General features: G+C 39.3%; 1 protein-coding gene across 2 annotated transcripts; it reads left to right on the top strand.

The window, feature by feature from the left end:
- Positions 1 to 38: 38 nt before the first annotated feature.
- LOC144044157 (zinc finger protein DPF3-like) lies at positions 39 to 26,486 on the top strand. 2 transcript variants are annotated; one of them, XM_077558393.1, is made up of 11 exons: positions 39 to 168; positions 9,924 to 10,084; positions 11,395 to 11,502; positions 16,165 to 16,289; positions 17,833 to 17,928; positions 18,009 to 18,069; positions 18,236 to 18,277; positions 18,356 to 18,490; positions 19,528 to 19,641; positions 21,018 to 21,740; positions 23,282 to 26,486. In XM_077558393.1, exons 1-10 carry the CDS (start codon positions 137 to 139, stop codon positions 21,194 to 21,196), a joined length of 1,053 nt encoding a protein of 350 aa, XP_077414519.1. In that variant the 5' UTR covers positions 39 to 136; the 3' UTR covers positions 21,197 to 21,740; positions 23,282 to 26,486. The 2 variants fall into 2 exon arrangements, with proteins under 2 accessions (XP_077414519.1, XP_077414526.1); XM_077558400.1 differs by lacking the exon at positions 39 to 168 and adding an exon at positions 3,937 to 6,108.
- The last annotated feature ends 1,192 nt before the right edge of the window (positions 26,487 to 27,678 follow it).

Consider the following 27,678-nt stretch of genomic DNA (forward strand, 5'->3'; position numbering starts at 1 on the left):
CACCACTAAGCCACGCCCCACCCACACATACCGCACGTCCATTGGTCAACGAATTCATCCCGAGCTCTGATTGGTCCGTTTCCATAGGTTTCCCTCAGAACTGCAAGACGCCGATATTGCATTACATTGTAGCAAAATGGCGGCTGTCATTCAGAATCCACTAAAAGCGTAAGTAATTTAGACATTTTTGGGTAAACTGTGACTGATTACTTTATTACCAACTTGCGCGGTACAGCTAGCTGTTCGTGCATGCGAGCCCCGACCGCGAGTGTTCGGCCGCTACGGCTGCCTAATTTCATGTTGGTGTACTTCTTGCATGGCAAAGTAGCCTCGGTATAGTTGTTTTATTTTCACAAGATTTCAACGTGTCGCCTGCAAATGTGACATTAGCTTGCGACGAAACAGTCTTTTCGGAGCTTGTCGCCTTCCTCGGCTATATATTTTTAGTTAGCAAAGCAAAGTGTCGACACGGTGCTTCGCTGCTTTCGCACGAATTGAGAGGCGATCTTTTTTTTTTTTTTTTTACTCGGTTGCTTTTTGTCAAGCGACGCGGCGGAATATTAGAGTGACATTCCGAGAGTTCTTTCTACTTTTGCAATTTGTCGACATGTCAACTTTGGCTCGTCGGAGCGCAGACGTGGTCAGGAGCCGGCGAGGGGGGAGGAGGCGGAGGAGGAGGAGGAGGAGGAGGAGGCATTTTGTGTTTGCATGCTTGCTGGCCAAATCGACCAAAGTGCCAGCACAGACACTGGGGAAAATAAAAGACTGAACATTTCTGCCACAATATGTGCAATTGTTTCCCTGTTTTATCTCTTCAATGCTACAACGCTCCACCTTATTTCCTCCATGTATCCTTTGTTCACATAGTGCTTCACTGGTGTACATACAGTCCAAAAAGCAGGTCTGTTTCTTCTTTAACTATGATTATTTGCTCACTGAGTCAGTCCATCCTCCTCCTCATCTTCGAGCAACTAAAGCAAGCGTGCTCCACTGTGCCTTTAAGTGGAGGAGTGTGAGAGATTAGCCTGGTCTGGTCCAGGATCCTGGGCCCATCTGTCAGAGAGATGCTCCAACAGGGAGGAAGTGTTGGGCACAAGCAGGAGAACCATCTGCTCCTCCAGAAAGAGGTGCCCCTCTTGCTCCTTCCTTCCTTCCTTAGCCCGGAGCTTGGTGGGCCTCACTACAGCTCGCCTGGTCACCATTGTTGCCAGTGCACGTTTCCTTTTTGCCCAGTGCTTTTCCACCCTCCTTGTGATTGGATTGGGAATCGAATGCATGCAGCTCACACAACATATGGGATGGACGTGTGTCGTATTCGCCAGTTCACGCATGCAACTATGGGGGGGACGAGCCCGCGACCGTAATTCAACATATAATTTATGGCTGAGTGTGTACAGCCCGTGGCATGTAATGTTTTTGGCCATGTTGTAGGCGCGTTGGGTGCTGTTCTGTGGTCATTCTTTAGCGTGACGACCCCCACCTGTATTCCCACCGAGCAGGAAATCTCACCCAAATCTGTATGGTTGCTTGTGCATTTTTTACTAGCTGTGCAATCATCTCTATTTTGTTGGCAGCCGAAAAGCTCAAAGCAGCACTTGATGTTAAGAGCCCAACAAAATCCTTTTAATACTTACCACTTGTGTTTTTTTCATGGCTGACTTTGAAGGTGTGCTGGTTTTGAAGCAGAACATTTCCCGTGTATTTATTGTTGTCAATGATAGTGTATGTAGGAGGGCCACATGAGAGGATTAAAAAAAAAAAATCTGTCAAAATGCAACGTCTGGTTGGAAAGGTCACTTGAACCTAAGTACATTGCAGCAAGAATTTTGAAAATCGGACCATGTGTTCCAGAGAAATTGAGCTTTTTGTGTCGGGAAAGTTTGAGGAATGTTTTTGTCTGATATCGCCTTTTAAAAAAATGTGGTCAAAAAAACACCCTCATAAGTAATACGCCGGCATTGTTTTTTGACATTAGCCTTATTTTCCTCCATTTTGTCATCTACTCGGGGAACCCACTTCTCCGATTGGCAGAGCCGCAGACAAGTTTCAGTTAAAAATATTCACCCAATTTTTTCAGGCCCAAAAATTCTGAGACGTCAAAATTAGTGTCATGTTTTAAATGCAGACACTTGCTCTAAAAACTCGAATTAACTCGCACAGATGGGAGATTATTGGTGAGAAAAGCAGTATCGGCAGCAGAATAAGTCATGTATGTATTCTGATAATGTGCTTTTATGCCAAAACGCCTGTAATGTTACGAGAATAAACTGAGGGTTAAGGTTATAAGAGATACAAAATATATAAACAGTCAATTGTGTGAAGTTGTTTTTCCAAGAGCAAAAGCACAATAGTTTATTACAAGAATGCTTATTTTTGTGAAAGAGGGAAAACCCATGATTAAATAAAAAAAAAAAAAAAAAGAAGTAACATTACGAGAATGCAGTGATTTTCCCCAGAGTGGAAAATATTCCTCATCTGAGAATAAATTGTCATAGAATATCCCAATTTCTATGAAATGTAAACAAGAAAAAGCATATTGGTAGTTTTATTTACGAAGGAAGAAAATGATGCTAAACGGATACTCATGTCATAAAGAATGTGTATATGATAAAAGTAATACAAATAGTTTATTTTGAGTGCAAAAAAAGTTTCATTTTTGTTGATCGACTGTCACCGTATCAAAAATTGCATTAAACTGGTCATACTTATGTTGTGACAAAATGTCATCCTTTGACAATCATTAATATCCCCAAATTGTTTTTTCTTGTAAAATTGGGACTTTTTTTTTCATATACTCTAGATGAACTTTACCGTCATAAAATTGCAAGAATATTTAAGATATTACTTAAAAAGAATTCAAGTATTTTCTAGCAATATTTCTCTTCACTGGCCCCAATCCTCTTTCGTACCCTAAAATGATCAATTCTGGTCATACGTTGTTACTATAATGTGAAATGATACATAATGAATTGTTTTAATCTGCCATTATAAAATTGTGGTTTGCGACTTCATTTCACACTATAGTTAGATTTATAATTAGTTGCACTTGACACTAATTGGATGTTGCTCCAGAGGGCCAGCGTGACCTTAGGAAGATTCACTTTAGGGAAATGGTTTAAAATTGGGCTGATTAAGATGGCGCTTTGAATATTAATTGAATAAAGCTAAGCTTCTTGTTCTTGTGGACATTTTTCTTTGGCTAGGATAGGCACGTCTTCCGGCTCGTGACATCACACCGGGCAGATCCAACCCATTTGTCACGTAGGGGTGCAGCGATGAACCGGTCCTATGAGTCCCGTGTGTCGATATTACGGCTTTGTTCAATTGTGACATCATAATGACGCGATACACTGTAACCTGTCAATCAGTCCGACAAAGAAAAACACAGTAGCCAGCTGATGATTTTGCTGCGTTTATGTTCTTTCTTCTTGGCTTGTTGTTTTACTTTAAGAAGAGAAAATCAAATCGCAGTTCTACCAATAAATGTTTCAAATGTGTGAAATGCCAACGTACGGATCAATTGGTGCCGAATAACTTCAATTGATGAAATCTGACACGGCAATCAAAATAATATTACAGAAATTGTGCCTTCTGTCCTCTTGGCGTGTGGCTGGTGAATTGTAACTCATCAGGGGATACGATAGGATTTTTAGTCGTTTATCTACCACGGCCACCACAGAGATTTATTTTTTTTGCCCTTCAAAAGACAGATTGCCGTTTTTATTTGGATGGCATTCAAATGTTGTGTTGGTAACGTAGTAAACATACTAGAAATCTGTGTTACTTCATTTGTATTATCGATTCCGTGTCCTTCAAGCAGGCACTTAAAGGTTTCATTGAAGCAAATATTTTTATTTGAACCTGATTGTTTTGCAGAACTACTTTTACAGTGCATGTAAATACAAGGGGTGGGGGGGTTTGATTGGGGGGGGGCTTGATTTACGACAGTCTTGACATTCAAGGTTACGAACGGTACGCGCCGAACTATTTTTTTGCAAAATATGCTGTTGATTTGTGCCACATAAATTACCCAACTTTGCACAAATCCATCTGAAAAGAATCAGTAGAAAACATTTGGAGAAGGAACGCTCACTTAACATTGTAGTTTCCATTTTTTAAGTGTTTGTTTTTTATTTACTGTATGGTCTGGAACTGTTTGGCAAACAAATCTTTACAGCTACTATCATTATTATGAACGATTACCACCGGTGCATATAAATGTATTTAAAAATTGTTGGATGAAAATCATACTCCAATAAATGTTTAAAAAAAAAAAAAAATCTCCTAAACAAGTGTTGAAAACATGTACAAAGGCGGAGTAAATTTGACTGAATTGCTGGGATACAACGTGAAACTCGTTTTCACCCTCTCTGTTGTCACTTTTGTTGTTGTTGTTGTTGTTGTTGTTGTTGTTGTTGGGTGGGGCTTAAAAGGAGATGAGCTATTGCAACCGAGGGTCAGCACGGCGTCTTGGGATATATTGTGGTTGCCTCCAGTTGTTTACGTAGGGTGACCAGATGTCCCGCTTTGGTCGGGACGGTCTCTGTTTTGAGTCTTGGGATCCAAATCCCAGCAGATTTCGCCAATCCCATTTTGTCCCGAGGTTACACATGTCCCGGCATTTCGTAAATTTTTTTGTCACGTGTATGTCAATCACACAAGTTGTCAAAGTGATCATTTGATAAACCCATTTCCTATTTTCTTCCACATTCATGTTTGCATTCTCATCTGCATATAACCGCCAGCAGTTTTTTTTTTTTTTTTTTATCATACCGGAATTACATCTACTTCCCGCTTTGGTGAAATGTAGTCGGCACAGCCAGCTTCCAGTAGTTGCCGGGACAGAGCAAAAAAAAAAAAAGTTTGGATAATGGTGACTTGCATTGTCTTGTTTAGCATTTAGCATTTAACATTAGCGATTGAACCACCCCCGGTGGCCGAATAGGACACAGCGCATGTCGGCCATCTTCACCCCCGTTGATGAAGATTGACTGAAATATGGTGAGGATTTATTGTATATGTCATTTTCAGCGGTTTTGAATTTTGCAAATCTGCTCACCCAACATATGTCATCTATTCACTGGCATTGTGTTTGCGGGTGCAGCCGCACTGTGGTAGTAGTAGTACGGCTTAGGTCTGTTATTTTGGGAAATGTTGTATTTGCATGCCAAACTGAAAGGAGCTGCACTGCCTCGTGGTATCGTGCCTATTTTGAGTGAGTCGTGTATGCTGTTCACCGACGAGTCGGCGACGTGGTGAAATGTGGTCTGGTTCAATCCCGTTCACTGTCTAGCTATGTTTCCTGTGATTGGTTGCGTCGGTGTGGTAGCTGCCGCTGCTTCCTGCGAATGAGCTGCGCGCCGTCGCAAACGTTGTAAATGAAGTACGACTTGTCGTCTGGGTTGCGGGTTGACGTCGGATGCGTCTCGCTGAAGAGTCTCCGCGGCAAAGTAGAAATGCAAAGTGACATGCAAAATGAGCGTTGACACATTGTCACATTACCGGCGCAGCCAATGTAACTGCGGCGGACTGTTGACAGGAACACGTTGATAGCGGAGGCCTTACGCTTGGTTGTATGATTAGCTTTTGTTCCATTTCACGCACACGCTAGCTGTGTAATGCGAAGCTTGTGTAGCGCATGCCACAAGCGGCGCTGGAAGGCTCACTTAACCACACCAAATTGCGACTTAGTTTTGACAGACGGGCTCGTGGAACAAGAAGAGGCTGGGTGACTGAACTGCTTCATTTGGAATAAAAAAAAAGAACCCCTCACTGAGTCTAAATACAAATATCATATATAAAATATTATATATAATATTTTCACTGGAAAAAAATCGCTTAAAAATGTAGCTTTAAAAAAAAAAAAAACTTCACTCGGTGAGTTCTAAATGTTGATCCCGACCGAGCTTGTACACAACTGTGCTGGTCATAAGTTAGAACGGACATGAGAAATGTTGATATTTTGTTGTCAATCATGTTGAGTTTGATCAGTCTACAATATTGTGTTTTCTATGCCTTGAGGCGGATGGACAGCAAACAGCAGATGGGAAAGTCATTCAAGCTCAACTGTGCTACCTGGGGTTGCTGAAAGAAAAAAAAAATGAAATGGCAAGTAAATGTACTTTTGTTGCAATTGCGGATATAGTATGAGGAAGTGGCGTGAGACCGGTGGCCGATACCGATTATTAGTAGTCAAGGGGGCCGATAACCGATATTTGAGGCCGATATTTTCATTAAATGGGAAAATATTGGTGTAAAAAAGAAAAAGGTAAATACAACCATAAACAATAGCATGATATTTTTTCTATAGGAAATACAGTTACATTAAATAAAGTTTCCCCCCCCCCAAAAAAAAAAAAAATAAATAAAATAAAAATAGAGTTTTTCAAAATTTCCAAATATGTGAAACAAAAACAGAAGGTGCAGAGCGATCCCAGGGTCAGCAGCATTTCTTATGCAGTTAACTGAAAATTTAAATGGTTCCATGAAGTTAATGTTTTGAAATTGATCAGTTATCGGCCTATCATTCGTCAAAAAAGGCCGACGCTGACATATGTCAAAATGCTAAACATCGGCACCGATAAACGGGCCGGCCTATAATTGGTCTTTAAGAAAGATTTTCTTGCCATCTCACAATATGTCTTAATTACGATTTGAGATTGATGATGCAATTCAGTTATTGAAGAGGAAGGCTTAAAACAGCGTAGCGTATTTGCATGCATTCGAATGAGTAAAAGGCGAGCATCTCTGACTCTGTATCCTTTTACAAGAAACAGAAGGATCTCCTATTTTGCGGCTGGGGACTCTTAGAGCAGCTTGGAGCAACCAAAATACTTGTAACTAACCACATATTTGTTGTCTCAACCCATCCGGCAACCCCCGCTCCGACTCCTGAAACGCAGTCACTGAGCCTGATTAGTATCCGACGTTCAACTTGAGTGGTCTCGAGAGCTGCTTTCATGTGGCGTGCCCTTTCGAGTGCGCCTTCTAAGCCGAGTCCACTTCAGGGACCATTTACAGCTGGTGTGCGCTTTTGTAAGCTGATATGTCATGTCGCGTTCCATCGCTGATGTGTGCTGATGTCGAGGAATGGCAGTGAAGGGCGAAGCTTGGAGTTTGAAAAATGTCGCATTTAGAGATGCACGTTTGAAGTTTCTTGATTGACTATGTAAAATTGGCAATCAATTATTATTGTTTTATTATTATTATTTTAATATTCTTTCTTTCGTATCCCGGTTCTTTATGATTTTGCAACTTTTTAAGCCTTTTTTTTTTTAAATGCATTTTTACAGCATACTTACTGATTGTAATGCCTCTACAAGTGGGAAAGGGGAGCCACTGTCACCAATGTCGTTCACTGAATTCTGGGAGAGCAGTAAAACGCATAATCGCAAAGAGCGCACTCTTCCAAGACCTTCTCTCTGCCTCAGCTCATTCCCAGGCCCTCACTCTCAAAGGCCTCGCCTCTTAAAGGCACATATCTTACACAAAAGGTGTCCGTGCATTTGCTTTCTCAGCCCCAACTCTGTGGAACCATCTTCCGCAATCTGTTAGCGCTCCCGAACCCTTGGGCTGTTTTAAACAAAGCCTGGAAACTCATTTATATCGTCGAGCCTTTCTATCGACTTCCTTTTTGATCCCATCTTTTGTGTTATTCTTTTTTTTTTTCTAAGTTGATTTCTCCAGCAGTGTCATATTTGCGTCCTGGTCTACGTTTGTCTATTTGAACCCAATCTGTCTCAATTTTGCTTGTTTACGTATTTGTGAAGTGTTTTGTAACTGCGTGTTTTAAAATGTGCTGTATAAAACCTTACTTATACTTATAGACGCTACAATGTGTGAAGTATTTTCTTTACATTTTATACTTGTCATTTTTGTGTGTGTATTCACATTTGTTTCAAATGTGTGTTTGTGTGTCCGTTTTGCTAAGTTTAAAGAGTTTTCATGTGATCTCTTTGTTTGGCGGACTTTCACCCATTACAGATGGGTCTGGAATGTATATAAGCACTATCCATTTTGTTGGCCAACTCACATGAATGGATGCACTAAAATAATATTGGGCCGCCACATACATGCGGTTCAGCAGGAAAAGCAAAGCTGAAAACAAGTCTCCGAATATGTAAATTTGTTTTCAACATTGCTTTTCCTCCCGTTTTACTTTAATTGAATGTTTCATCCACCCCCCCCCCCCCCCAACAACTTCTTGGGTTAAAAAAAAGTATATATTTATATTTTTTCCATCGCTCTTTATTGGGCCTCAAATATACATGGATTTCACTAATTGCCGGCCGACCCATTCGAACCCCCGCAAATCCACTTTATACTTCACCGTCCTCGATATTATTGTTGTTGATTTATAACATGCATTCTAGGGCAGCACCTCACGATTATTTGAATAATCGATTGTGTCGATTTAATCAATGAATCAGATAAAACAAACGTTTTAATTTCCATCTCAGTATTTTTTTAAAAAAAAGCAGGACATTATTTAAAATGAACAGTGCAGAATATATAATAAAATTATGATTCGTTACTGGTTTGGCCTGTGACATGTCGGAAAATAGGCAAAAATGATCGTTGTTTTCCAAAGTAAAAGCTTTTGATTTAGATTTTTTTTTTATTCAACACAAAGATAGATAATCAGTCTGCTTTTATGGAGGACAGAAATTGCAGAATTTTTATTTTTATTTTTATTTTATTTTTATTTTTTTACTGAATATTTACTGTTGAGGCTGAAATTCAGAGGATTAATTAATTAATAAAAAAATCTATATGATTAAATTATTTAAAATTTGTATAAATGAATATAAAATATACAAATAAATATATTTTTTACTGTACATTATATTAATATATATTTATAAATAATAATACAATTATTATAAAAAAATATTAAATATATTAAATAATTAATTCATTGAATAGGCATTTGCCTAATCATTTGAAAGATTGTGAGGTCTGACTGTAATTGGTCCAATAGTATATATTTTTTTGCATCGTATCGTGTTCAAATCTCAGTGTACCTGTGACTGTCCACTTGTTCCCCACGGCCTCACACACTGTGGCTTTGTCCCAGCCACCATGTATCAGGCTTTTGTGCGGACAGCATTCCTGACACGACTGTTCATCTGCTGCACATTGTCTTGTCAGGAGCCAGGGCCGGAGGCGGAGAAATGGGGGGGGGGGGTGAGCGCAGGACAAGCAAGCCTCCCGCCTCCCCAGGTCCACTTAACGATTCCAGACTCGATTCGCAGCCGTCAGCTCATTAGTTTGCCTTCAAAATGGCTGTCTCCCTCGTGTTGTAATTGAAAACACGTGGCAGGAGCTCATTATGGTACGGCCGCGCGAAAATGCCGTGTTGCAACTAGGACGACCGGTGGCCATGGTTTGCCCCGTCGGGCTCCCCCACTAGACAACAGACGATAGTACCTATTCACCAGCCCCGGCGTTTAGCCTCCATCTTTGACATAGTTAAATTAGAACCTGCCCTTGTGCGCGCGCCACTCGGCCGAGATTAATTAAGTGGGCTAATTACCATAGCAGGCATGTGGCAGAGATTGAGGGTTTGACTGTGAAATATCCTTCGCCATCCCACTCTGAATATTAACACTGAAACGCTGAGGGACAGCCAAAGTCTCAGTGGTGCTCAGGAAAGTGGAACTAAATCTGAGGAGTCTTAACTGCTCTCTTGTCGCGGGAGACACTTCATATAAGCCAGACGGGAAAAGGAGCCAATAACACGCATGATAAATGGTCATTTTTCTACGGGCAGGAATCGCTCAACCAATTTGTAATCGGTAGCTCAACAGGAAACAATTTGTCCTTTTCATGCTAGTCATTAGCCATTATTCTTTCAACTACATGGTTCTTTAAAATATCCATATTTAAATTAACTTCAAAATCTTTCTGCAACTGCTCGTCAGGTTGGGTGACCAGTTTTATAAGGACGCCATCGAGCAGTGCCGCAGCTACAATGCCCGCCTGTGCGCCGAACGCAGCGTGCGTCTGCCGTTCCTGGACTCGCAAACCGGCGTGGCGCAGAACAACTGCTACATTTGGATGGAACGCCATCACCGCAGCCCAGGTGGAAACACGCACACACACTCTACTAACTAACAATTACTGAAATAATGATTGCACTTGAGGTCATCTTTATTCATAACATCCGCAGACATCATAAAACCAGATTGTCACTCAGTGGAGCTCAAATTTCTGCCAAAATCCCCAAAACGTGTCTGACTTCTCTGGGTGAATAAATCGTGCTCCAGTTAGCAGGTGCGCATTGCCCCGATGCAAGTGGACTGTAACGGCTCAATTGAAAAATTGTATTACAATTCTTGCAACTGGGTGATAATTTGATTTTAGAAAATAATCAAATTACTGTAGTTTATGCGCTGCTTACACTAACAACATGGCTGTGAGATCTATATAGTATTCCGAACAGGATTTTTTAAATTGTATTTTTTAATACACTTTACAACATAAGACAAAGATAATGACATCCAACATTAAAATTCCTTTGAAGCCACTAATTTTTTTAAACATGCGAATAATGACCACCCCTTATTGGAAAGCATCACTGGAGGAATTCCAGTCGCAAGGCAGCAGACAAGTCCACATAATTTTTTTTTGCAGTAATACATTTAATAATAATGCATATAATTGGTGGAGATTGGGGTCGAGTTGTATTTTACATTTTTAAAATTTTACAAGTTACTTCATGTTAAAGATTAGATAACTCTTAATATGAAAAGAAAAATGTACTGAGCTGTCACCGTCTTTTAAATGTAGTTATGCCATCTAGTGGCAGAAAAATGATATTAACACAAATCAATATCACCCGTTTTTTTTTTTTTTTACAGTACGCCTTTTTAAATTTTAACTAAATTTTATGAATTATTATGAAATTACTGTATCAGTGACTAAAAGATGCAGCCGTATTTCTATTATTTTAACATTTTATTCCCACGTTTGTTAACAAGAGTATGAAAACTTAGGATTTTTTTTTTTATTGTACATTTTATTGTAGATATAAAATGTGAGTTAACTATTGAAGTCATGCGATTAATTACGATTTTTTCCAGAAAAAATAAAAAAATAAAATAAAAAATAAATAAAATTTAAATTACGATTAAAAAGTCACCTGATACCCTTAGTAATAAAATCAGCTGATTACGCGTGGATTTTTCTATTTGCTGGAAACCAAATCCAAAAGGACAAGAGTATCGGAAAACAGTCAAATGTGAGTTTTGATCAATTATGCTAACATAATAAAGTTAACAATTTGTGGTTTCACCTACGCGGCAATCATTTGCTGTCTCCAGAATTCTTTAACACCACCACCAAAAGTCAATAGACTTGTTGCTAAGTCCCGTTTTTAAAAATCTGATGCAGGGGTGGCGGCCGGGCAGATGTACACGTATCCGGCCCGCTGCTGGCGAAAGAAGAGACGGCTGCACACCGCCACCGACCCCAGCCTGGGCATCTTTGGTCTCAAGCTCGGTATGGTTGCCGCCCGCCGCCATGCGCTTCCTCCTCGTTCTCATAATGCGATTTTCAAACACGATTTGTGGAATAATCTCACCAAAAATTCCACTGTAGCTTTGCATCATTTTTCCACAGGATGAACTATGACCCGTGTTTTTGTGTGGAGAACACCTTATTAGATTTCGCTCTGCTGAGAGCTCGGCTGCAGAGGGTATTTAATAATACATGTTCTGGAATCAAGTCAGGCCTTCTCCTGGGTGTCTCTTGAGACGTTACGTTGACCCCCGCTGCTCCTTGATATTCTCCCGCTATTTACTCTCGCTTGTTTTTTAGCGCTAGTAACTGGCTTTTATCTCCTTGTGTGTCTTACAAGCAGTTTCTTAGCTCAAATGAACTTGTTTGTGCTGTCCAAGGCTTGCAAACCCGCCGGGATGTTTCGCTAACATAAACATTGAACTCAAAATATTATGGTATCGTTTCACTGTGTATCAACTGTATCGCATTCATCACAGTTTATTTCCTGGTTGTTGACTTCAACAATCTGTACATAGAAAAATAACATTGATGGTGCACGTGTTGTACATTGAGGTAAACTACGGCCATGCGGTTGTAGTTGATGCTGGTTTCCTTATTGATTTTTGCTCGTGGCTATTTATTGATAATCTAATTGATCCCTTGCTGATGGTTAGAAACGTATGCGTTCGCATTTCAACATGGATTTAGAAGAGGAAAAAAAATCAAAGTTGAAAAACTACATAACTTTTTCATAAAATCTTCAACTATTATATATTACTCTTTTTTTCCTTTTTTTTTTATTTAAAAAAAAACATTGATAGAAAGGCGACAATACAGTGCTATGAAGGCTTGCAAACCCGCTGGGATGTTTCGCCAACATAAACATTGAACTCAAAATATTATGGTATCGTTTCACTGTGTATCAACTGTATCGCATTCATCACAGTTTATTTCCTGGTTGTTGACTTCAACAATCTGTACGTAGAAAAATAACATTGATGGTGCACGTGTTGTACATTGAGGTAAACTACGGCCATGCGGTTGTAGTTGATGCTGGTTTCCTTATTGATTTTTGCTCGTGGCTATTTATTGATAATCTAATTGATCCCTTGCTGATGGTTAGAAACGTATGCGTTCGCATTTCAACATGGATTTAGAAGAGGAAAAAAACTCAAAGTTGAAAAACTACATAACTTTTTCATAAAATCTTCAACTATTATATATTACTCTCTTTTTCCTTTTTTTTAATTAAAAAAAAAAAAATGATAGAAAGGCGACAATACAGTGCTATGAAGTATTGGCCATCTTCTAAAATTATTTTGTCGCATAATCATCAAGCAAATTTAAACATAAACATAAAATGCAGAGGGTGGCAGTGTGACGATGGTCTGGGGCTCCTTTGCTACTTCAGGAGTCAGGACTCGGGTAACTTGCTGGATAGGAGAAGTCTACACCCCCCTGTTGAAATGGCAAGTTTTTGTGCTGTAAAAACGAGATCAAGATCAATCATTCGCAAACTTTTTTTTTTACCATCTTGACCTATAACCTTCTTAATTGAGAACCAAATGAAATACAACTGCGATAATGTTTGCAAACTGGGGATGTGGCTATGTTGAGAATTAATTTCAGTAAGTCACCATTCAGACTGCCCGTGTAACCTCAAATAAAGTTCAGATGTTCTAGTAGACTTTTCTTGACACTTTTTGTTTTTGGAGGGGGTTCTACACAGACTGCTATTCGGAACTGTATATAATTCCCACCACCTTGACTAGGCAGCTGAAGAAAAACAGCCATTGTTCATGATTCTGACACCTCTATGCTTCACGGACTCATATTTACATGCAGTCAATATTTGGCTTAAAGTGAAAATTCCAGTTTTCCCAAACATTCAGGAAAACCTGTTTACATGCGTGAGTTATTGCCGTGTACATCACAATTGCAATACACCAATTTAAATACCGCACGGACAACATCATGACGCAAATGATGTCATTTCCGCTTATTACTTTCTACCGTAGCAAAATCAGTTTATTCAACTTAGGCACACTTAGCAGGTGGCAACGTAAGATGGCCGCCGTGGATGCAAGTAGTTCCTGAACGATCAACATTCATTCCAAGTTTATTAGAAATGTATTTACATTTATTAATATATTTTAAATTAATTAATATGAACTCATTCACTGCCATTGACGGCTATAGACGTAAAAAATTCATTGTAACTATTTATAATTAGTTATTTTTTTTCTTCTTTTGTTAACAAGAGTAGGAAAACCTAGAATTTTTTTATTGTACATTTAGAACAGATGTAAAATTTTTGATTAATTGTGAGTTAACTAGTGAAGACATGCGATTAATTATGATAAAAAAATTTGAATCGCCTGACGCCATACATTTTTAATAATGTTTTCTTCTTTTCTTTTTAATTAATTAATTGCCATTTACGGCTATAGACGTCAAAAAATCATTTGAACTATTTCTATTAGTTTAACATTTTTTTCCCACTTTTGTTAACAAGAGTATGAAAACCTACAATTTTTCTATTGTACATTTGGAACAGATATAGAATTTGTGATTAATCTAGTGAAGTCATGCGATTAATTACAATTAAAAATGTTAATCGGGTGTCGCCCCTAATTTTTAATAATCTTTTTTTTTGTTATGAATTCATGGCAGTGAATGAGTTAATGATCATAATTACATTTATGAATACATGAATTTTAATATTCGTTATTATTAATTCAATGTTTTGCGCATGTTAAATATTGCCAATATTTGAGTCGTACCCCATGTATAGCCCAGACATGCCGAAGATGGGAGATTGTTGTCACATGTACTAGTGAATACTTGCCAGCAATTTGCCCAGCTCCTCCCATGTTACTGTGGGGGTCCTCCCTGTTTAGTTTTCTTCTCTTCCTCTCTTTTCATCACTCTTGGAGTGACGCCCAACTCTTGCTAATGTCACTGTTGTGCCATATTTTTTTCCAACTTGAAATCTGTCTTTAGTTACATAGTACGTTTGATGTCTCGGAAATTCTCAACTCTCAAGTTCATGTGAGGTTTGTCCATTTCATGGTTCGTAAGTCAAAACAAACTGTAGAGATAGCATCTGAACTCGGCCTTTGTTTCCCAAGCACATCTCATTGTTGCCTTTTGTTTTCCACTGAGACCACCCGCCCCCCCCAGTCCCCTCCCCGAGACTGCCCCCACCCCAACTGTGTGCTGTGTCAGGGAGAGCCCAGCAGAGGCGACACGCGCACATTGATTTCACTTGTCATTTGGGATGCTAAGCACGCCGTGCATGTGGTGGATCAGCACAAGGAAGCCGCCAAAGTTGCGCTCGGGCGGGCGAGCGAGCGAACGAGCGAGCGAGCTTACTGTCGTGCTGATGGCGTGGCAGCGACTTGGGCTGCATGCACAATCAGCCTCCGTGCTGCAGGCTGCTGCCGGCTCTATTTTTAGCCCACCGGCTCCCATGGGTGAGTAGCGAGGGAGGGGAGGTGGTGGGCCCCTGTCTCGTCGCGGAGAGTTGAAAGTCAGACACAATGGTGAGGGGCTGCAGAGGAGTTGTGTGTCTGCTCCTCACCTATGTAGCTTTCTGTCGCTTGTGCTGCAGGAGGCATGCCAGGTGGGGTGGGGGGGATAAAACGACAGCTGAATCTGATCTGTCCTCCTCTCCAACATCCATAACACATCTGCATCGCCATCACTGTGGTGAAGAGACTTTTCAAATCAGATGCACCGTGTCGGTCTCCAAGCTTTTTATTCATTCTCCACCTGCCGCCTCCTACACGCTTTTTGTTGGAGGCGAGTTCTGGATGATGTGCTCAAGTCCAAGTGATGTATCTCCCGGGTCCCCGAGCCAGCACAATATCCAAATAGTGCAACGTTGTTGACAACGCCTTTTCTCCTCGGTCGAAAATGCGCAAGATGGTTGTGAAAGTAGCGGTTGTGACTCACATTTGTTTTGCAAGGGAAACATGCACAATAGCAAACAGATGCAAGAGCAAATTGCTACTTGCTTTTTTTTAAGTGGAGCGCAGCTGAAAGAAAAGCATGCAGTGTGAAAACTAGTGCTGTCGCTATCGAATATTTTTAGAATCGATTCATCGACTTATCGGATTCTTTTTAATTCTATCCATCCATTTTTTTAACCGCTTATTCCTCACAAGGGGGTGCTGGAGCCTATCCCAGCTTCAGGCAGTAGGCAGGGTAAACAGACAAACAACCATTCACACCCACAATCACACCTATGGACAATTGGGAGTCTTCAATTAACCTGCCATGCATGTCTTTGGAATGTGGGAGGAAACCGGAGCACCCGGAGAAAACCCACGCAGGCACGGGGAGGACATGCAAACTCCACCCAGGAAGGCCGACGGCCAGACTCAATCTCACGTCCTCTGCACTGGGAGGCGGCCGTGCTAACCAGTCAGCCACTCTGCCAGTTTTATTCATTTTAATTTTGCATTAAAATGTATCACAAAAGCATTTTTCTCCCGATTGTTGTTTATTAATCGGTGATTGGTACTTAATTTGTATTTGTATAGTGATTTAAAAACAAAACAACAAAAAACCGCACACAATTTAAGATTAGTGTGAAAACTTAGTTGCAGTTTGGATTGTTCTTCACATGTTGCTGTTTTTTTTGGGGGGTTGGGGCAGATAACGGCCTCATGTCCAAGGACACGTTGCCCACCCAGAGCACAACGTTAGAAGCTCTGCTAAGAGGCGAAGGTCTAGACAAGAGGAATTCCAGGAACGACGAGGAGAGTTTGCTGGAGATCCAGGTGCTTTCTTTCACGTTAATCTGGTGTGCGCTCGTGTCATTTTGTATTTAATTATTTTTTTTAGCCGTAGCTCAACTTGTCAACAGAGCTCTAAACATCACAATTTACAAAAGGTGCACAGTGTTCTGCTGAAATCAACCCTCGTTACTGTTGAGCAAAAAAATACAAAAGTGAGGGTGGTGTAAGCTGCCAAGGAAGAATCTTTTAAATGCTGGCAAGAATCTAGATAAAGGAGATCAAAAAGTCACTTTCTCTTTTCTTTTTCACAACAGCAGCTCGGCTCTCTTTTGTGCAGTCACTTTTTCACTTTAAAATCAAATAGCAGGAAACACACTCCATTGAAAGCTTCAGTCAGTGAAGCAAACTAGCCAAAATCCACAGATAGCTGACACCTTCCTCAAAATGGCTTATAATTTCCTATTTTCTTTTCTTTAAAAAAATAATAGATTGTATGCACCGCCACTAGTCTAAACACCACTTTCTAATTGAATATTGGGTTTGTGGAATATGAATTAAGCAGCGAAATCCATCAGTTTTTATCCATCTCATGGGCGGCCATTTTGTCACTTGCTGTCAACTGAAAAATGACATCATAGTTGCTCAGGTAATGACCAATCACGGCTCGGCTTGTGAACGTCACATGACCAAACTCAGATAACAGGTGAGCTGTGATAGGCCATTCCCTGAGCAACTGTGATGTCTTTTTCACTCAAAAGCGAGTGGCAAAATGGCCGCCCCCTGAAATATTAACTCATTCACTGCCATTGACTGCTATAGACGTCAAAAATTCATTTAAAGTATTTATATTAGTTTAAAAAAATAAATACACTTTTGTTAACAAGAGTATGACAATCTAAAAATTGATTATTGTACATTTAGAACAGATATAAAATTTGTGACTAATCGTGAGTTAACTAGTTAAGTCATGCGATTAATTACGAAAAATTTTAATCATCTGACGCCCCTAATTTTTAATAATATTTTCTTCTTTTTTATTATTAATTAAAAAAAAAAGTATATATATATTTTTTTTTATAAACTTTTCTTTAAAAAAAAAAAAGAAGAAAAGATTATTAAAAATTAGGGGCATCAGGAGATACATTTTTAATCAGAATTAATCACATGACTTTACTAGTTAACTCACGATTACTCACCAATTTTATACCTGTTCTAAATGTGCAATAAAAAAAATTCTAGGTTTTCTCAAAAAAGTAGGAAAAAACGTTAAACTAATAGAAATAGTTCAAATGAATTTTTGACGTCTATAGCCGTTAATGGCAGTGACTGAGTTAATCAGAATAGCATGTTTAGACTTGTGGGGCTGCATCCAAAATATTGTAAAGAATTTCGGGAGGACGACTTCCCCGTAAAGCTGCGTTGATCCGTCTCTTTATCCTCCATAAACCTCCATCAAGCCTGCAAATAATGTTCAACAATTTCCACTCTCAAAACAAAATCCAGTATTTCAATTCTACTACAAGCTTAAGGCGGCCAAAAACAACTTGTCTGTTGAAATCCTCATAACTTCTCTTTCTCACGTCAGAGAGTCCTCGAAGCAGACGCGGCCGAAGATGCTTTCAACGACGACGACGACTACGAGGCGGACGCTCCAAAGAGGAGACACCGGGGCAAAGGAAGAGTAAGTAATCAGATTACAAATAGATACTTTGGATAAATGCAGCTCAAGGTTAAGTGTGTGGGTTTCATGTTTGTTTCTAGGGTCGGGGTTCGGGCCGCAGGAAGGCTGACCTGGATGATGACAAGCCATACGTCTGTGACAGTAAGTAGTGTACTCAAAAGAGCAGACGTAGGGGTTCGATAAAAGGTAGAGTGTGTGTATAATAGTCCTCGTTGTTGAATTGGTGATTTTAGCAGTTCGAACCATGATTTAGTCGGAGGACATGGGAAACACTCGCTAAGGCCGTTTTCTTCATTTTCTCTTCCAGACAGATACAAACAAAGGAATAATTCCAAATCAACCACCTCAGGTAACTTAGTTTATTAACGACGGTGTCTTTGCAACTTAATGCGTGTGTGTGGATTGAAGAGATGAGCGCGTGTTACAGTCTATGCGAAGCGCTACAGGAGCCGCACGGGACTCAGCTACCACTATACCAATTCCCACCCCGCCGAGGAGGACCGAGCCGGGGGGAGGAGCTCTGTGCCGTCTCCTTCCGTGCAGCCCGCTGACAGACACAAACGTAAGAACCCGCTGCATGTCGTTGGCCGGCTTTGCCTTTCAGTGCTCAAGCGTTCAGCAAAAAAAAAAAAAAAAAAAAAGTTTGATGTGTTCATCTTTATTCTGGTGATTTTTTTCCCATTTGTCCTCTGGCGTTCCACAGGGAAGCAATGGGAGCAATATTATTGATAGTCTGCTAATTACCTGCCAGCTCTTAGTCACTATTGTAACAATCAGAATGTTTGCCGATGGTATTTCATCTGTTTTGGTTAGGATGTTTGAGGTTGGTAGAGTTGACGAAGGCTAACAAAATAGCTGAAACTAAAAAGACCTGAAATACCGGAAACTAAAAAAACAAAACAATGTTACATGTAGACACAGATAAATGTTTCATCTTGAATTATTACGAAGTGACGTAATTGCATATTTCACTGAATAGTTTCCACTTCACACTTATAAAGATGTGAATGCTCTTTTTCCACGATCCTTTCTGTTTTCTTGTTGTTATTTTTCTTTAACTGATTTGCTCCCAAAACATATAAAAACGTTCTATTTTAAATATTGTCCCAAAAACGTATTTATAATTTTTTTTAAATGTTTTTTTTTTATGCTAGAGCATACAGAATGCTTTGATACAGCTTCTGACGTGAAGAAGTCGCTTAAAGCAATGATAGTTATTACAAAAAACGGCCACCAGGTGGCAGCAGAGTATAACAAACAAAGCTGCCCCCCCCCCCCCCCACTGTTGTAAACAGATTTATAAATAATGATGAAACTTAGCTTATATTCTGGTGCTAATTGCTGCGAAACGGAAACAGATACAAATATACTTTTTTTCCCTGATGAAAGAAGAGACTCGAATCTTTCCATGTTTTTGAGCAAAGGTGGTTGCTTCAGTGAAAATGGCTGCGAATAATAAAAAAAATATGTGAATAACTTGTCATGATAATCAATGTCACATGCCGTGGTGAAATTCTTGCTCAAGTTATTAATACTTCTGAGGAGCCGTATTAAATGTGTTTTGTTTTTTGGTTTTTTTTTTTTTTACATTTCTCTAAGGTACAAAGGCTCCACTTGGGACCAGGATTCCCAACAGATACTGTGAGAAATGTCAGAACGCCAACAAGAAGTTCATGAAATCTGGCGCCCCCTGCACAGCCTGCCAATGCACAAGTGAGTTAGCGCATTTGCTAACTTTCTCTTCTTTGTCGTCACTTTCTATGATGACACCACACACACACACACACACACACACACACACACACACACACACACACACACACACACACACACACAAATCTCAAGAAATCTGGTAGTCCTTTTGATTTTGAGCAGGATGAATTCTTAAGTGTTTTGGGTAATATTATCTGTGCATATTCAGCCTAAAGTTTCGCAACTCATTGAATGGCGCTTCCCAGTGTTGATGGACAATGACCCCCCAAGAAGTCAATTGCCAAGTCAAAATCTGATCTGAATCCAATTGTGCATGCATTTCACTTGCGTAAGATACAACTGAAGGGAAAATGGCTCAAGAACAAGCAGGAACTGAAGATAATTGCAATTGCAGTAGTGACGTTTATGCGTTCCAGACGCAACCAAGTATTAAAGAGAGAACGTTTTGAGTTAGGATTGTTTATTAGTTCTATTATTTTTGGTCACTTAAAGAAAAAAAAAAAATTTTTTTTGGGGGGGTCGGGGCTTGCACATTTTTAATCAACCCAGAGGTGTCGCATAAAAATAAATAAATAAAAATAAATAATAAATACATAATTAGAAATATACACACACATATATATATATATATATATATATATATATATATATATATATATATATACACAAAAAAAAAATTGGTATTTGACTGACGATTGATGGGGGTGTGGTTTCAGCATTTTCAGCAGGTGGTGGCAAATCCAGGTCCAGAAAGTAAAAACGCTGCCACAGTTTGGCTTTAGCCCCTTGTGCTAGCTAGCTAGCTAGGGAGCACGCTAGCTAGCACCTGCGGCTAAAGCCAAACTGTGGCAGCGTTTTTACTTTCTGGACTTGGATTTGCCACCTCTGATTTTCAGTCGACACAACCGGCGTTTTTGATCAATTTTGAAGCCTCATTTTAAATACTTAGGCCCAGTTCAAAAATATGTGGGCTGTATATAAAAAAAAAATAAAAATAAATAACCCCTTGTAGAGATGTGTTAATTCAAGTCACTGTTTTAGGACAGTAGTTTGTGGTGTGTTTACAGTTTACAGGCTATTAATATAAGCAGAGACACTTTTAGGGTGGTGTCAATTACTTGTGGTTTTCCACAATAATCAGCAGGGCTATATCAGTAATATGGTGGGGGGGGGGCGGGGTACTGTATGTCATTTATAACTATATAAATGTCTAAAGATTTAATCGTGGTATTGAAAGGCTTAATATATTTACATTCAACTTTCAATTGTTCAAAGAGTCTCAAGGGAAGTTTTAGCCCGAGTTGGAATCGCTATGTTCGCTTTGTCTTCTCATCCCCTCCGGACTCATTTTGCTCCTCTTTGTCCCCGCGAGCCAGCTGACGGCGGCGAGGAGAAGGAGGACGGCGGCGGCGGCGCCGGCGGCAACGTGGGCGGCGCCGAGGAGCTGTTCGCCACCACGTCGGAGAGCGACGCCTCCACCTTTCACGGCTTCGAGGATGACGAGCTGGAAGAGCCCGCCGCTAACAGCAATGGATTATCCAGCCGACACAGATAGACACTAGCCTTTTCCATCTGCAAAAAAAAAAAAAAAAAAAAGAAGAAGAAAAAAAAACATCTGGATTCATCTCTGGCAAAAATCTGCTGCTTCTTTTTTTTTTTTTTTTTTTTTTACTTTTTGTTTGCCGAAAGCACAACGTGATCGCTTCAGGACAAAAAATATATATAAGTTGTATTTTATCTACTGGACGTTAATTTATGACATTTTATTTATGAATATCTATAAATTAAGTCAACTAATGACTTGCAAAACTCCCCCCCCCCTTTTGGAACAGAAGGAGCATATTAATGTGTGAACAAACACTGGAGCAATCCAAAATTTGGAACAAAGTAACCTTTCGATGTTTGGAGGCTTTTTGAATGTCATTTACGAGCCTTGACTGGATCTTGCTGAAGGATCTTGCTCGGACCTTGTTGTGCTCCGTGACTCTGGATTGTACTTTGAAACATGAAGGAAGCAGGCAACGGCGCAAGCCAATGTTTGGAGATGAAGGAGTCTATTTATTTTCTTTATGGACACGAGCCGCTTTAGTGAATGAAAGGTAAGCTGACGTGATGGGAAATAATCAGCCTGCTCAAACTCTATGCATTTTTTCCCCTCTTTACTTTGTCCACATTTTCATCAAGGGATACATCAAATGAAATTTAGCTTGTCACCAAACACTTTGAATTTTGGTGGGTTTTGAATTTTGGTGGGTTTTGAATTTTGGTGGGTTTTGAATTTTGGTGGGTAAATCATTTTACGACATAAAATGTATTACAGTGTAGTCAACTAAAACCGGATTATTGGAATGATGTGACATTTTTCTTAGAAAAATGCAACTATTCTTGTAATATGATTTTTTTTGTCCTAACATTCTGAAGTCCTGACCTTAATTCTCATACATTATTATTATTATTTTTTTAATAATAATAATAAAAGGACTGTATTATTACGTTTTTTTCTTATCACTTCATAAGAAGTAGAGACATTCGATACCACTTTTTTTCAGTCCGATACCATTAACTCTTTGACTGCCAGATGTTTTCAGAAAAGGGATGCCGTGGGTGCCAGCCGATTTAAGCATTTTGACTGATCTTTCAAGGTCCACAGAATATTATGTGTTTGGACTATGGAAACACACATACTACCAAATGAAAGATTGGACTCTCATCTTTCATCAGAAAAAAAAGTTTGTTTCTACCTTATTCTGTTTTTCAGTAATCAACAATAGAAAATGGTTAGTTTCGCCTCTATTTTGAAACAAACGTCTTTTAACGTCTTTGGCACTCCTCCCTAGGATTTTACTAAACATTATTTAACGTTTTTGTCAGTCAAAGAGTTAAGTACTCAGCTCTTTAACGATACCAAATACTGATACCACTTGTACTTTTCATACAGAAAATTTCCCCAAAACACAATGACAATTTTAACGAAAGACCTATATGTTCCAGTATAGCACTTTTCTTCAAATTACATGAAATGAATGGCAATTTTTTAATCTTTTAATTTCCATATCCTGATAGTAAAACTGCCACAAAGTGGCTGATATTGGTATCAGCTACTGTCACAAGTACCAATACCTTGAAATAAGGCCAGGCACTGAGCTACTACAGCCTCTTGTTAATTATATAACAACTTTTCTCACCCCCCCCCCACCAAAAAAAAGTATTAAAAAAAAAAAACTTGAAAATTTTACTATTCTCATATTCAGACTTTGAAGAAGGATGTAATAAATTAGTCTCATAACAACTTGTTGTTTTATTATTATTAATAATAATTATTAAGTATTATTATTTTAATTTGTAAAAATAAAACTTTCCTTCAAGTAACAACTTTTTTCAAACTCACCTATTTGCTGCTTTCCCCCCAAGTCTATAGCACTATCCAATATAAAAATACTGCTTTGGTGCCATATTGTGGCCAATGATCTGTACAGAAGTGAGGCGGTCAGGTTTTTTATTTTTTTAACACCATCTTGTGGCTAGAGGCAATTACAAAAAAAAATTGGGGTGGACGTTAAATAATCTTTTTTTGGCTATTGCAGCTCAGTGTATTGAAGGAAATCCAAGGTTATCCTAACTTGACTTTCCTGTGTTGTAGGAGCACTCGGCACAGGAGAATCAAACATAGTAAACATGAGGATTTAACGAGCCTTCCTGAATTTGGGTCCTAAACGCACGCGACGAGGAGCGGACGGTCCAACTTGTGACTTCCGTCACGCTACCCTGGCCATGTGAAGAGCTGATCTCGCCACGCTGAAAACTGTTGGGTCAAAAAGGGACCGACCAACTGCCGCTTGGAATTTTTGGGGTTATTCATTCAATCCAAAAAAGTTGGGTCAAATAAATAACCTTAAACACCCAAAATTTTTTCGTTGTTTTGCACCAAACTTTTTTTTTTCCTTTTGGGCCGTGTAGTGAGACTGTTGTCACCTTTACGGTCAACCTGAGGCAGACGTGTGCATCTCATCCACTCTAAAAACTGTTGGGTCACAAATTACTTAGATATGGTCATAAAGGGACCAACCCAACTTTTTGGGTTAAATACATAAATAACCCCAAAAGTTGGGTTCGCTATTTACTCTAGTTGGGTCAAATAAATAAGCCACTACCCACAAAATAACCCAATTTTGGGGTTGTATGTACAAAACAACTTTTTTTTTTGGGTGGTGGTGGTGGTGGGGGTTATTTAACCCAACTTTTGAGGTTTAATAATAACCTAACTAATCCGAAAAAGTTGGGTTATTTGTTTAACCAAAAAGTTAGGTCATAGGAGAAAGCCACAAAACCCAATTGTTTGGATTTCATGTATAAAACAACCCAATGTTTTTTTTTTTTGAGGGGGTGGCAAATGATTAACCCACAAAAGATTTTTTTTTGTTTTGTTGCATATATAAAACTCTCTTTCGTGTGTTATATTGACCTAACTTTTTGGGTTAAATAAATAACCCAACTGAACTGAGAAAGTTGGGTTATTTAAAATGTAGAGTCAAATGAGTAACCCACAAAATAACCAGTTTTTTTGAGGGGGTCGTTTGGTGGGTTATTTGACTCATCATTTTTTTGGGTTAAATAAACGACCCAGCATTTTGGGGTTATTTATTTATTCAAACCAAAAGCTTGGGTTAAATGAAGTGCGCAAATCCAAGTATTTGATGCCCACTAGAGTTTAAATAAATAACCCAAGAAGTTGGGTGGACTCCTTTTTGACTCAATTTGTGTTATTTTTGACCCAACGTTTTTAAGTGTGTTCCTTCGCTGATATCCGTGCCAATGAGTTTGTTTGTTTCTCACTAAATATATACAAAGCCCAAAATGTGGGTGTTTTGAACAAAATAACTATAAAAATGGAGTTGTCCTGGGTCGCCAATTGGGCTCTGTCCTTATCTGACCCATAATCGGGTTATTTTTGACCCAACGGTTTTAGAGTGGGACTTTGGATCAGAGCCAGCTTCACCGAGGACTACAGCAAGACTAACGAGAAGACCTTTGGACTTGTTGGGCCTGGACAACCCCCCCCCCCCCTTTGCTTTTACTCCTACCCTCACTCCTGCCTGTCCGCTCGTGCCGTGTGATTGCGTGTGATCCGATGTGACACTAAGACGTCATTACCCTCATCACTGTGCCAGCCTGCCGCTCTGCACTGCAAACCAGCTCTGACAGCCATACCCCCCCCCCTTCACCCCCATCAACCCGATTGGACCAATAGACCCTCCCCGCAGCCATAGAGTTGGTGCTTAACTCCACCACGAATACAAGCTGACCTCTGAACCTTTCTGCTCATTGCTTGACTTGAATCGCCTCGCTCCGCTTGTTTTTTTTTTTTTGCGATGGCGGGTCACCTCTGGCCGCCAAACTACTCAGGCATCCTTCATTAACACTCCCTGCTGTTGATTGTTCAGCCTCTGTCGTCACAGGCCAGCATCATGTGATTGTATTAGAGCTGGCACGGAGGGACAATAACGCCACACACGGGTCCCACGATGAGCGCACAGTAACAGGAACGCTGGTGAATACGCATGCAATAATTCCGTTGATGTGCGAGCATGTGTGCGCGTTCCAGGAGAGAAGGCGTAGTAGTGTGGTCTTTGTCATTATGCAATGAAGGTATCGGTTGGGGATGGGCATCTGACATCATTCCTCGATAGTTTTAATGAAGACCATCTATTATTTATTTAAAAAAAAAAAAGAACTTTGTCCGCGTTATATGATGGCTCGTCATAATTGTACACTCCCACACACAATTTATTTATTTATTTTTGTAACCACAAACTTCAATCTGTAACATTGACTCTTTTTCATACTTTTAACTTTTTTCTTGGAATAAACTATTCGCAAAAAATAAAACCACATTCTTGCAATTTTACGATTCTTGTATAATCGTTTCCTCATAATTTTATTCTCAAAATGACTTATTTTACGGTTAGTGCAACTTTTTTCTTTTTATGACTTTCCACCCAAAACCAATTAAAATAATCTTTTTTTTTTTTTTTAACTTTCGACTATTACATTACGAGTTCACTCTTTTTTTTCTTTTCAAAATAACAATTCTCTGAACTTGAGCTTTTTGTATTACAATTCTCTCCTCACATTTAGATTTTGTTCTTGTAATCCGGACTCTTTTTTTTTTTTTTATATTATTATTGAAAAAAAAAAAGTTTTTCTCCGAATTTAAATTTTCTGATATTCAAACTAATTTCTTAACACAATTTAAAAAATATTAGCTGAACTTCATTTTTCTTGTAATGTTCGAAAAAAAATTCCTTTCTTGACACACTTTCTAATGTCTGACAAATAGATGTCCATCCCCTGAAATTCATTCTGTCTTTGTATTTAAGTGTTACTTCCGTGTCAAGGCACCCTCTCACCCCCCCGCCCCCCCACCCCCGCCACGTTCATCTCCCCATGTGTGTTTATTCAGCAAGCCGAAAGCCAACACGCACAAGCTGCTTCGACGTGACCTGCTCCAAACGAAGAGACTCGGGTGTGGTGGCCAAAGTCCTCCGCATCAACTCCTGAATGCAAAAGTCATCGTTACCTCGACCAAGACACAGCAATAGCGCCCCCCCCCGAATCCCCCGCGCCCACCCCATGTGCCCCCCCTGGTGCTGTGTGAAGGGCAGTGATGCAAGTGTATGCGTGCGTGTGTTTGTGTGATTATGTTGGGAATGGAGCCAAGAGGAGATGAAACGGACAACACACAGTGGTTGTTTCATCCTCTGCTGTAAATACATGTCAAAATGGACACAATGAAGTTCTTTGTTAAACTATTTTTATTCTGGAAAAATAAAAATAAAAAATTGCAATATTTTGTCTTTTTTTTTTTTTAAACAATAGCACAATTTCACAATGCTCTACATTTGCTTCTGAGAGGTCATGCTTTCATGTAACAAAATACTGAAACCGATTTATATAATGCAGTAACCAGGTCATTCAATTCTACCACTAAAATGAAATTCACAAATTGAACCAATTTCTGCAGGGAAAAACAACAACAAAGGCCGTTATTTTAGAAAGGTAATGCGATTTGATTTCATTACATGCATAAAAAGCTACATGTATAAAGCAACGGTTATAATCATGTACTTACCAAGTTGTGAGCTGATCTGGATTTCTTTTTTGCGGGTCTTCGGCGTCACTGCCATTCACAGCTATAAACGTCAACATTTCATTTGAACTATTTCTATTTAACTTTTTTTTTTTTAGAGTATGAAAACCTAGAATTGTTTTATTGTGCATTTAGAACAGATATAAAACTTGTGATTAATCATGAGGCCTGCGATTAATTACAATAAAAAAAATTTAATCGCCTCTTGCCACTCATTTTTGATCATTTTTAAAATTAATTTATGGCAGTGAATGAGTTTAGTGTTCAGATTTCAAGGTAAGGCTTCAAACTTGGGTTAGTCTTTCGAATTAGGGCTTGAAACTTGGGTTAGGGTTTCAAAGTATGGTTTTAAACTAGTTTTAAAGTTTCCAATGAGGGTCTCAGATTTGATTTAGGGGTTCAAAGTAGTTTTTCCAGGGTTGAGTAAGGGTTTCAAATTGGGGTTTTAAACTCAGGTTAGGGTTTAAAAATATGAGGTTGAAAATTTTGACTTTGGTTGTGCAAAACATAACTGCCACTCATCTCAGCTCACAATGTGATATTCTCTTCTCAAACAGTACACAACCCCTGACCATTTAGATGAAGAAAACTAGTACAGTATTCTACTTTTTCGTTGCGCCCTCTGGTGGAGAAGAAAATTGCAACGTGACAACATACCCGTGAAACCACTAGCCCCGGTCTCCCTACTTACTAGCATTCATGCTATTCACATACAACGATTTATAGGCAACAAAAGCAAACCTATCTAACATTTCTATGGGGAAAAAAAAAACTTTGTAAAGAAAAGCGTTTTTAATTAACCCTTGTGGTCAGGGATTTTATTTTATTTGATTGCAGTTGTAGTCTGGCAAATTTCACTAACAAACCAATCTTTACTGCTGCAAATGAAT

Source organism: Vanacampus margaritifer, chromosome 1 (assembly GCF_051991255.1).
Source record: "Vanacampus margaritifer isolate UIUO_Vmar chromosome 1, RoL_Vmar_1.0, whole genome shotgun sequence".
In the NCBI taxonomy this organism is placed as follows: domain Eukaryota; kingdom Metazoa; phylum Chordata; class Actinopteri; order Syngnathiformes; family Syngnathidae; genus Vanacampus; species Vanacampus margaritifer.

Coding starts and splice junctions, on each gene's coding strand:
- LOC144044157 (XM_077558393.1), top strand. CDS start 137: ATGGCGGCTGTCATTCAGAATCCACTAAAAGC. Junction 169..9,923: donor ATTCAGAATCCACTAAAAGC/GTAAGTAATTTA, acceptor ACTGCTCGTCAG/GTTGGGTGACCAGTTTTATA. Junction 17,929..18,008: donor GACACCGGGGCAAAGGAAGA/GTAAGTAATCAG, acceptor GTTTGTTTCTAG/GGTCGGGGTTCGGGCCGCAG.